Source organism: Pollachius pollachius, assembly GCF_949987615.1.
Source record: "Pollachius pollachius genome assembly, chromosome: 16".
In the NCBI taxonomy this organism is placed as follows: Eukaryota; Metazoa; Chordata; class Actinopteri; order Gadiformes; family Gadidae; genus Pollachius; species Pollachius pollachius.
The window spans coordinates 1,703,441-1,715,033 of NC_136949.1; the positions used below are offsets into that span (position 1 = coordinate 1,703,441).

The window sequence follows — 11,593 nt, forward strand, 5'->3', positions numbered from 1 at the left end:
CAAAAGTGCTATTATTTTGATGCTGCTGAAGAAAGAGGGCTCTCTTTTTATTTAAATTTTTTGGTTAATATAACTGATATGTTAATAAACAGTCTTGCATCTGAAATCTGTTGCCAGCAGTTTCATTCTTGCATTATCTTAATGAAATTCATTGTTTGAATTAATTTACACTGAAACTTGATTTAAAGAAAATAAATCGTGGTTGAAATCGAAACCGCAATCTCTGCCAGAAAAATCGCAATTTCAATTTTTTCTTAAAATCGTTCAGCCCTACCCCACAGTACTGGTGTGGTACTGGTTACATCCCCACAGTACTGGTGTGGTACTGGTATTATCCCCACAGTACTGGTACTACTACAGACAGACAACAGGCAGCCTTCATTAATAAATAAAGTGTTTATTTGAGTGTTAATATACAGTGGATGTTGGGGCTGCTCTGACGACTCAGCTGGCCAGCTCCGGGAAGAGCTCCTGAACAGCGATGTCCAGCAGAACGTAGGACATCTGAGGAGAACACACACACACACACACACACACACACACACACACACACACACACACACACACACACACACACACACACACACACACACACACACACAGTCAAAAATGTATAAAATAGAACGATCCAAGCCAACCCTAACCCTTAAACCGTAACCTCTCGGCTATGGGCGGCAAATGGTGAATGGATTGGATTTATCGAGCGCTTTCATCCAAAGCGCTTTACGACACCACACCCGGACGGCGGGGTCGGCCGCTCAGGGCGACGGCCGGCGCGCCGGGGGCAGTGTGGGCGAGGCGTCCCGCTCAGGGGCACCTCTGCGCTGTCGTTCTCAGGCTACCTGCTTGTTGAGGAGGGGTTGCTGCAGGCCGTCAAACAGCAGGCGGATCCCCTCGTACTTATTCTCCTGACCGATGCACTTCTCCACCACATCTACACACACACAAACACACAAACACACACACATACCCACAAACACAAACACACATTAGTCAACAGGAAATTGCATCGCAAAAATGACGGAGGAGGGGAAATAATACATTGATGAACAATGTATGGAAAATGTTCGATATAGGAAACAATAAACAGAAACAGGAACTATGTCATTCTGGGCCAGGGGTGGGTCATCCAGGATCCAGATCACTTCATGTTTCTTGGAAATACGCCTCATTAAAAACAGCCTCTTGGTAGACGATAAGGATCGTTTCCCGGAACAGTCCTGGAGCGAGATCAATGCAGCAAGACACATGGCGTCCATAAGCAGAACCATCCATGCTAGACAGCACTAGTAATGTACCATGAGAACCACTAGCCCTAGAAGGCCCCCCTACCACAATAATTAAAAGAGCAACAACAACAAGCTAATCTTAGTTTTGCCCACCCCCAGGCTCTTGACTGCGTTGTTAATCTCAGCCTCTGTCAGCTTCCCACACGGTGCGTCACTGCACCAGTCTGGGCAGGCCGGCTCTGCTGTCAGGGCCGGGTGACAGGCCAGATGTACGCCACGTTTCTTTGTGCAGTAAAATAAGGGAAAACAATCCGATCCCCGCGTCAAAGGCATGAGGCGCCTGGGTGACAACCGAGCCCCCGGTCATCCGGGCCTGGGTTTATGCGTCTGTTTACGCGTCTTTGAGAAGGGCTTGTTCAGATGCACTCTCTCCTGGGAGCGGTGTGTGGTTTGGCTGAGGAATGAGGGCTGAACCAGGAGCAGGCAGGCAGGCAGGCAGGCAGGCAGACAGACAGACAGGCTCTGAGTCACCAGCTAGGCTCAGGGCTACGCCTCTCAGGAGGGGGTTGTTGACCACCGGAGGCGTTAGATTATATAATACCATAAACCCTCTGAAGACCAGCACACAGGCTGTGGCTGGTAGGTGAGCAGCATCACAGGCGCTACGTCAGCACCACTCTGAAGGAGGGGGGGGGGGGGGGGGGGGGGGGCGAGCTCCTCACAGAAACAACCAGACTGCAGAGCCTCTACTGCCTGTGGAGCAGAGGCATCAGACACGTCAGGCCGCTCCACCAGGGTGGAGGAGGTGGTGGTGTTTTAGGTCAGGGGAGGTGATGGTGGAGGTGGTGGTGTTTTAGGTCAGGGGAGGTGATGGTGGAGGTGGTGGTGTTTTAGGTCAGGGGAGGTGATGGGGTTTTAGGTTAGAGGAGGTGATGGAGGAGGTGGTGGTGTTTTAGGTCAGAGGAGGTGAAGTAGGAGGTGATGGTGTAAACGTGGGGAGGAGGTGACGGAGGACATAATAGAGTAGTTGATGGTGTATGAGTGGGGAGGGTGTTTTAGGGAGGAGGTGATGGTGTTTTAGGGAGGGTGTTTTAGGGAGGAGGTGATGGTGTTTTAGGTCAGAGGAGGTGATGGTGTTTTAGGTCAGAGGAGGTGACGGAGGAGGTGATGGTGTTTTAGGTCAGAGGAGGTGACGGAGGAGGTGACGGTGCACTCTGGGTTCTGACCTGGTAAATATTTCATCATCTCCTCAAACGTCTGCTTGGCGCGTTTCTGTCGCTCCTCCGGACTCCGCTCCTCACTGCCTTCACAGAACACCGCGTCTGGAGAGACAGACAGCTGACGGGTGAGACGGGCACCCCTGGGGCGAGAGCTGCACCAGTGGGTGAGGGGGAGACGGGCACCTCTGAGCTGGGTGATGAGCGACACCACGCGGTGCTCCTGCAGCAGCTGGTCCACCTTGCGCTGGAGGTACTGGTCCATGTACGCCTCGAACGACTTCTTGAAGAGGATCCGGCCCGCGCTCAACATGTGGTGCAGCCAGTCGGGCATCCGGAACACCTGTCGCCCTGCCCGCCACAGAGAGAGAGACAGGCTTAGCACCCCGAGCCCCGCCCTCAGCAGGAACCCCGGGGGCGGGGGGGGGGGGGTTCCTATGATGCATTGCTTTCCGCTGAGATCACGGCGACACCAAACCCTTACTGAAACTGAAATCCTTCAACGGGAAACCAACACGTGATGTGTGAACATAAGTATTTAAACGTAACAATGCCAGCTTTTTCCTCCAAAGACGAACCTTAACTTAACTAATGGAGTCCTTTCCAATGCACAGGGGAGGGTGGTTGGGGCCTACTGTAGGTGAGATACTTGTGTTTTTCTGTTTCTATTTGATTGCGGTGGTTGTGTTGTGTATTTAATTGTTGCTGTGATAGAGGTATTATTCTGAAATAGCCCCTTCCTGTCTTCTGTTCTTTTGTATTTGCAGTGCAGCTCAGTTCAGCCTCACCCAGGTGCATCATGTGGTCGTACAGCCCGCTGACCGAAACCATCTCCATGAAGAGGTTCTGGTTCTGCCGACGGTCGCCGCCCTCCGCCAGGTTGGCGTTGTTCTGGAACAGCGGGCTGAGGAGCTGAGGAGACAGGAGAACCGTCTGACCAGAGAGCCCCCAGACTACACACCAGAGACCCTACAGCCGACACACTGAGGAGACAGGAGACCTGAACCGTCTGACCAGAGAGCCCCCAGACTACACACCAGAGACCCTACAGCCGACACACTGAGGAGACAGGAGACCTGAACCTTCTGACCAGAGAGCCCCCAGACTACACACCAGAGACCCTACAGCCGACACACTGAGGAGACAGGAGACAGGAACCATGTGACTGTGTGCTGCCCACAGCACTGGCTCCCACTCGGTCCACTCCGTCCTTATTCATGTAGAGTTGTTCTGAAAGCGAAACCAGCAATCGGAAATTCCTCCGATACCATCAGGTGGCGAGCTCCTTTACCTCACAGGCAGAGAAGCTCGCACACACGCCAAGAGACACGAGGCCTCCTGTGTGTGTTTGGGTGGAGTTGGGGAGGTCCCAGGGGGCCGTGGAGGTGAAGCAGGGTATTAGGGGACGGGGGCCTACCTTCTTGTTGTCCGATGTGGGGCTGATGATGGTGAGCTCTGGGCGGCTGGGTTTCGGTTTGGGCGACTCGCACGAGTTGAAGAACGACTGCAGGAAGGGATCCAGGTTCTGACCTCTCTGGAGCATGGGGGGGGGGGGGGGGGGGGGGGGGGGGCAAAGGTCAAGGGTCGGACTCTTGTTGGGGAATGGAGTCCTGCACTAAAGCTGCTCATGCTACTCGCTGCCTTTTCCATTGACTTGACCAGTGTCCCCTCAATGGGCCCCAGAGCTAGGCTGCTTGATCGGCCGTGGCCCATTGTGTTACGGGTTTAGGACGTGAGCCGTTTTAAACAGGAGAAGCTCCTCTCTACACCTGGGGTATGCGTGTGTATATATGTGCAGGTGTTTGCGTATCTGTGTGTGTGTGTGTGTGTGCGTGTGTTCATGCGTCACCTCTTTGATGAGCTTCCCAGGGACTGACTTGAAGATCTTCCCTGCAGAGGAAAAATACATTAGACCAAACCGTGGGTGTGTAACGAAGCAGTGTCCAAACCATCGGTGGGACGAGAGTCTTATGTAACGGGACAATGGTGGGGGCGTGTCTCTAGCTCTGAGGGGGAAGGAGGGGGCGGGGTCTAGCGCTGAGGTACTAGAGGGGGCGGAGCCTAGCGCTGAGGTGGTGGAGGGGGCGGGGTCTAGCTCTGAGGGGGAAGGAGGGGGCGTGTCTCTAGCTCTGAGGTGATGGAAGGGGCGGGGTCTAGCTCTGAGATGGAGCAGGGGGCGGGGTCTAGCTCTGAGGGGGAGGAGTCTAGCTCTGAGGTGGTGGAGGGGGCGGGGTCTAGCTCTGAGGTGGTGGAAGGGGCGTGTCTCTAGCTCTGAGGGGGAGGAGGGGGCGTGTCTCTAGCTCTGAGGAGGTGGAGGGGGCGTGTCTCTAGCTCTGAGGGGGAGGAGGGGGCGTGTCTCTAGCTCTGAGGGGGAGGAGGGGGCATGTCTCTAGCTCTGAGGAGGTGGAGGGGGCGTGTCTCTGAGGAGGTGGAGGGGGCGTGTCTCTAGCTCTGAGGAGGTGGAGGGGGCGTGTCTCTAGCTCTGAGGAGGTGGAGGGGGCGTGTCTCTAGCTCTGAGGTGATGGAGGGGGCGTGTCTCTAGCTCTGAGGTGATGGAGGGGGCGTGTCTCTAGCTCTGAGGTGATGGAGGGGGCGTGTCTCTAGCTCTGAGGTGATGGAGGGGGCGTGTCTCTAGCTCTGAGGGGGAGGAGGGGGCGTGTACCCAGGTTGACGTCCGGTAGCATGCGCTCCAGGAACTGCGACTCCATGCTGTAGGGAGACAGGAAGTCGGCCAGGAGCTGGCTGTTGCTGAGCTCCGGGTGCTGCACCAGCCTCTGAGAACACACACACACACACACACAGGCACACACACACACACACACACGCACACACACACACACACGCAGACACACACACACACACACGCAGGCACACACACACACAAACAGACACACACAGCCAGGCAGGCAGGCAGGCAGACACACAAGCAGACACATGCAGACACACACACACACGCAGACAAACACACAGACACACACACATGCCGACACAAAGACGATCACGCACACACACACACAGACACAGAAGATCACACACACACACAAAATGTTACCTTATCACGCTCACTTCTTAGAAAAAAACGCTGGGGGATGAAACTAATCACCACATTGTAACAACCACAATCAGACCTGGCCTGGGGCTCTCTGCCTAAGACTTCAACAGATTGGTTTGGCGCCTGGCCTTGTGTCTGGACTTGTAGTGAGAGGGACGGTATCAAGCATAGGCTGAGCTGAACTTTGACCTCGTTCAAGGTACCTGCAGATACTCCTCAAACTCGTCCTTCTTGGACACCAGGAACTCGTAGTTCTTGGGTCCGATGATCCGCTTGGAGGGAAGCTGAGCGTCAGCAAAAGAGCCTGGAAGGGAGAGGGAGGTTAGGGTTCAGTAGAGAGAGAGCGAGGGAGAGGTTAGGGTTCAGTAGGGTTCAGTAGAGAGAGAGGGAGGGAGAGGGAGGATAGGGTTCAGTAGAGAGAGAGGGAGGGAGAGGGAGGTTAGGGTTCAGTAGAGAGAGAGGGAGGGAGAGAGAGGTTAGGGTTCAGTAGAGAGAGAGGGAGGGAGAGAGAGGTTAGGGTTCAGTACAGAGAGAGAGAGAGAGAGGTTAGGTTCAATAGAGAAACAGAGGTTAGGGTTGGCTGTATGAAGTTGCAGGGAGACGTTTGAACTGTAATTGTTTCAGGGTTTGAGCCATGTACTGTGTATAACGTTGCGTATGAAGGAGTGACTCACCGTGGAACTCGGTGAGTTTGGACTCTAGAACATAGAACTCCAGGTATCTTCTCAGCACGGACCACTTCTCAGGCTCATGTCCAACTAGAGAGACACACAATACACACAACTGATCATTCCTTAACATATCACACATCTCATCTCAGTCGACCCAGACAGAGTCCTTCCTGGAGTTTTCCGTATCAAGGGCCTGTTTCCACTGAATAACGACAGACAGGTGAAAGGAGAAGCGCAGGACTGATAGGGGGTGAAATTATCTATGCCTGAAATTATCAAATACATTCGAAGACACCATAGAGAATTGCCTTTCTTGACAACAATAAAAGGAGTGGAACTCGCACACAATGTAGCCAATGCAACAAGAAGTTTTTATTGCATAAAAGTGTAAAGTGCTACCCAAAGTGCGTGCAAAACGTTTTCAGTCCCATTCAGACCATCCTCAGTGCAAACATACAAAGGTCAAAGACTTTATAAAAGACCTTATATAGACTACGCCTAGTTGGTGGCAGACATGTCAATCAAAAGGTCAGGTAGGTTGACGTGTTGACTAGACATTTTTCACTCAGCTCCGGCCTCAGGATGCGGTCGTTTCACGCCTGAACTCTATCAGGCCTGGAAGCGCTCTCTTCAGAGTGTGTGTGAAACCAGCCTAACAACAGGCTTTGATACGTGATCCCAGCCCCGTTTACGGCACCACCTGGTGGCCAGCAGACATCAGGCAGAACATACAGACCGTGACTGAGAGGGTGAGGAGTGAGTGGGTGAGTGAGTGAATGGGAGAGTGAGCAAGTGAGAGGGTGGGAGTGAGGTAGAGCGTGAGTGAGTGAGCGTGTAAGAGTGCGTGAGGGTGAGTGAGAGGGTGAGTGTGTGAAAGGGTGAGAGGTTGAGAGCGTGAGTGATCAAATGTGAGGGTATAGGTGAGCAGGTGAGAGTGAGCGTGAGAGTAAAGTGAGTGTGTGAGAGAGAGAGGGAGTGAGAGCTTGAGTGTAAAGTAGGCGAGTGAGAGAGTGAGTGTAAAGTGGGCGTGTGAGAGAGTGAAAGCGTCAGTGACAGAGAGTGAGAGGGTGAGTGTTAAGTGAGCGTGTGAGCGAGTGAGTGTAAAGTGAGCATGTGAGAGAGTGAGTGTAAAATGAGCGTGTGAGAGAGTGAGTGTAAAGTGGGCGTGTGAGAGAGTGAGTGTAAAGTGGGCGTGTGAGAGAGTGAAAGCGTCAGTGACAGAGAGTGAGAGAGTGAGTGTAAAGTGAGCGTGTGAGAGAGTGAGTGTAAAGTGAGCGTGTGAGAGAGTGAGTGTAAAGTGGGCGTGTGAGAGAGTGAGTGTAAAGTGGGCGTGTGAGAGAGTGAGTGTAAAGTGGGCGTGTGAGAGAGTGAGTGTAAAGTGGGCGTGTGAGAGAGTGAGTGTAAAGTGGGCGTGTGAGAGGGTGAGTGTAAAGTGGGCGTGTGAGAGGGTGAGTGTAAAGTGGGCGTGTGAGAGGGTGAGTGTAAAGTGGGCGTGTGAGAGAGTGAGTGTAAAGTGGGCGTGTGAGAGAGTGAGTGTAAAGTGGGCGTGTGAGAGGGTGAGTGTAAAGTGGGCGTGTGAGAGAGTGAGTGTAAAGTGGGCGTGTGAGAGAGTGAGTGTAAAGTGGGCGTGAGAGGGTGAGTGTAAAGTGGGCGTGTGAGAGAGTGAGTGTAAAGTGGGCGTGTGAGAGGGTGAGTGTAAAGTGGGCGTGTGAGAGGGTGAGTGTAAAGTGGGCGTGTGAGAGGGTGAGTGTAAAGTGGGCGTGTGAGAGGGTGAGTGTAAAGTGGGTGTGAGAGGGTGAGTGTAAAGTGGGCGTGTGAGAGGGTGAGTGTAAAGTGGGCGTGTGAGAGGGTGAGTGTAAAGTGGGCGTGTGAGAGGGTGAGTGTAAAGTGGGCGTGTGAGAGGGTGAGTGTAAAGTGGGCGTGAGAGGGTGAGTGTAAAGTGGGCGTGTGAGAGGGTGAGTGTAAAGTGGGCATGTGAGAGGGTGAGTGTAAAGTGGGCGTGTGAGAGGGTGAGTGTAAAGTGGGTGTGAGAGGGTGAGTGTAAAGTGGGCGTGTGAGAGGGTGAGTGTAAAGTGGGCGTGTGAGAGGGTGAGTGTAAAGTGGGCGTGTGAGAGGGTGAGTGTAAAGTGGGCGTGAGAGGGTGAGTGTAAAGTGGGCGTGTGAGTGCCCCCCACCCTCCTTGCGGTCGTGGCGCTCCACGTCGATGCAGAACACGGGGACGCGCTCCCTCTTGGCCTCGTCGTCATGGAGATCCACGTAGGGGATGCTGATGCCCCACGCCGACAGGTTCCTCAGGCACCCCGCCGAGCTCGCCACCTCCGCCGGCCCGTCGTCCTCCATCACCACCGTGGCCTCCTCCACCTGCCCCACCCACAGCCTTTACTCATAAAGAACACAGCACCACCACCGGGGCCTCAGGTGATCAGACCATCGCCTGGAACCCAGAGGAACCAGAGGAACCCAGAGGAACCAGAGGAACCAGAGGAACCAGAGGAACCCAGAGGAAGCCTCAGGAACCAGAGGAACCCAGAGGAACCCAGAGGAACCCAGAGGAACCAGAGGAACCCAGAGGAACCCTCAGGAACCAGAGGAACCCAGAGGAACCCTCAGGAACCAGAGGAACCCAGAGGAACCCTCAGGAACCAGAGGAACCCAGAGGAACCCTCAGAAACCAGAGGAACCCAGAGGAACCAGAGGAACCCAGAGGAACCCTCAGGAACCCAGAGGAACCCTCAGGAACCAGAGGAACCCAGAGGAACCCTAAGGAACCAGAGGAACCAAGTGGATGTGGGCCTGGTCTGGGTGTGTATGTGGTCTGGGTGTGGATGTGGGCGTGGTCTGGGTGTGGATGTGGGCGTGGTCTGGGTGTGGGTGTGGTCTGGGCGTGGTCTGCGCGTGGGCGTGGTCTTGATGTGCGCCCACTCACGGCCTCGTCGGGGTCGGTGACGGCGCCCTCAGGCAGCATGGAACCCTCCATGGTCGTGTTCTTGAAGACCCCCCGGATCTTACTCCCGATGCGGCTGATCCCAAACGCCTCACCGCGCTTCGACGCGTTCCTGCACGCACACGCACACAGACGCATTAATGCTTTTAACCACCTCATGCTCATACAGCTAGCCTAGCATTTAGCCACTTCATGCTCATACAGCTAGCCTAGCATTTAGCCACTTCATGCTCATACAGCTAGCCTAGCATTTAGCCACTTCATGCTCATACAGCTAGCCTAGCATTTAGCCACTTCATGCTCATACAGCTAGCCTAGCATTTAGCCACTTCATGCTCATACAGCTAGCCTAGCATTTAGCCACTTCATGCTCATACAGCTAGCCTAGCATTTAGCCACTTCATGCTCATACAGCTAGCCTAGCATTTAGCCACTTCATGCTCATACAGCTAGCCTAGCATTTAGCCACTTCATGCTCATACAGCTAGCCTAGCATTTAGTCACTTCATGCAGATACAGCTAGCCTAGCATTTAGACACTTCATGCTCATACAGCTTGCCTAGCATTTAGCCACTTCATGCTCATACGGCTAGCCTAGCATTTAGCCACTTCATGCTCAGACAGCTAACATAGCATTTAGCCACTTCATGCTCATACAGCTAGCCTAGCATTTAGACACTTCATGCTCATACAGCTTGCCTAGCATTTAGACACTTCATGCTCAGACAGCTAACATAGCATTTAGCCACTTCATGCAGATACAGCTAGCCTAGCATTTAGACACTTCATTCTCATACAGCTAATCTAGCATTTAGCCACTTCATGCTCATACGGCTAGCCTAGCATTTAGCCACTTCATGCTCAGACAGCTAGGCATAGCATTTAGCCACTTCATGCAGATACAGCTAGCCTAGCATTTAGCCACTTCATGCTCATACGGCTAGCCTAGCATTTAGCCACTTCATGCTCATACGGCTAGCCTAGCATTTAGCCACTTCATGCTCATACGGCTAGCCTAGCATTTAGCCACTTCATGCTCAGACAGCTAACATAGCATTTAGCCACTTCATGCTAAGACAGCTAGCGACGGATGGCTCTGCCAGCCGCACTGCCCACACTCCTAACGCCACACTAACATGACTTATTAAAGCTTATTGAACGCAACCCAAGCACTGCAAAGGGATGCAGGCTACTGTTCATGTGCTACTGGGGCTCGTTCCACACGCAGCACTGAACAACAAGCTGGTGCTCAGACTCACCTCAGCTCGTCCAAATTCAAGCTATTCCTGGAACAACACCAACATCACGTTTAGCAACTAGGGCTTCAAAGGGATGAGCCTACATGACACCGGTGAGGAGTAACATGTAGCTCACTGTATGTTACAGGGAGGAGTAACATGAAGCTCACTGTATGTTAGAGTGACGAGGAACATATAACTCACTGTAACATACAGGGAGGAGTAACATATAACTCACTGTATGTTACAGGGACGAGTAACATGTAGCTCACTGTATGTTAGAGTGACGAGGAACATATAACTTACTGTAACATACAGGGAGGAGTAACATATAACTCACTGTTACATACAGGGACGAGGAACATGTAACTCACTGTATGTTACAGGGAGGAGTAACATGTTACTCACTGTAACATACAGTGAAGGAGCTCCTCACTGTATTTTTCTATGTGTATGATGTAAAATATATATTATTGGACATTACAAAGGAAATTTCCAGTATTTGCCAAGATGTGTGGGAAAGCTCCACCTTTTCAAAATAAAGTTTCCAAACTGTATCAAAAAGGAAGTTTGACGGAGGGTAGGAACAGCAGATAGAAACGAAAGGCGGGAACACACCTGGTGAGTTTAGAGTTCCTGGTGGGAGACTCCGCCCCCTTCAGCAGGTACCTGAAGTACTGAACACACAGACACACACAATATGGCCCCCAAAAGACTATACTACGCCACACTCTAACAGTGGTCCTCCAGCGCTTTCTATTAGTGAAAACTAAATAAATAAATATAAATAATGTATGTACCTAAACATGAATATTAAAAGGGTGCAAAAACTCACAATTGACTTAGAAACAATGGACTATGCTAATAAGGATTAATTCGTTTTTTACTTTTTCTCTTTGAAATTAGTATCCCTGCAGTACTCCGAAGTGCCCCTAGGGGTACACCATTTGAGAACCACTGGTCTAACTGGGAGGCTGACCCATCCTGGACGGGGGATCCCGGCTGTGATGTCCCTGTGGGTTAGACTGGCTGGTATGGACTGATCCACACCAGGGTGGGATCCACACCAGGGTGGCCCCCCCAGGGTGGGACCCCCCCAGGGTTCCTCAGCATCGACCTACCTCGTCGCTGTGGCAGAATATGGGCGTGAAGACGTCCTCCAGCAGGGACAGGACGTGCTCGTACGCCTGGAACAGGCAGGGCAGCGTCTGCAGCCGCACCACGCCCGGGAACGGGCCCTCC

The 11,593-nt window shown here is 52.7% G+C and overlaps 1 protein-coding gene across 3 annotated transcripts in view; it reads right to left on the reverse strand.

The window, feature by feature from the left end:
* Positions 1 to 377: 377 nt before the first annotated feature.
* LOC307088032 (sorting nexin-14-like) overlaps positions 378 to 11,593 on the reverse strand; it is a 17,693-nt gene continuing 6,477 nt past the window's right edge. For 2 of the 3 annotated variants that reach the window (XM_079753784.1, XM_079753783.1), the window contains exons 15-29: positions 11,473 to 11,593; positions 10,970 to 11,028; positions 10,373 to 10,399; positions 9,096 to 9,225; positions 8,344 to 8,530; positions 6,173 to 6,256; positions 5,702 to 5,802; positions 5,109 to 5,220; positions 4,296 to 4,336; positions 3,864 to 3,980; positions 3,235 to 3,358; positions 2,633 to 2,797; positions 2,456 to 2,551; positions 843 to 934; positions 378 to 504 (exon numbers count right to left, since the gene is read on the reverse strand). The exon at positions 11,473 to 11,593 is cut by the window's right edge and continues 4 nt beyond it. In XM_079753784.1, coding sequence (XP_079609910.1) covers positions 445 to 504; positions 843 to 934; positions 2,456 to 2,551; positions 2,633 to 2,797; positions 3,235 to 3,358; positions 3,864 to 3,980; positions 4,296 to 4,336; positions 5,109 to 5,220; positions 5,702 to 5,802; positions 6,173 to 6,256; positions 8,344 to 8,530; positions 9,096 to 9,225; positions 10,373 to 10,399; positions 10,970 to 11,028; positions 11,473 to 11,593 — 1,516 coding nt within the window. In that variant the 3' untranslated portion in view covers positions 378 to 444. The remainder of the gene's footprint in view (positions 505 to 842; positions 935 to 2,455; positions 2,552 to 2,632; positions 2,798 to 3,234; positions 3,359 to 3,863; positions 3,981 to 4,295; positions 4,337 to 5,108; positions 5,221 to 5,701; positions 5,803 to 6,172; positions 6,257 to 8,343; positions 8,531 to 9,095; positions 9,226 to 10,372; positions 10,400 to 10,969; positions 11,029 to 11,472) is intronic. The other variant, XM_079753785.1, reaches the window with a different exon arrangement.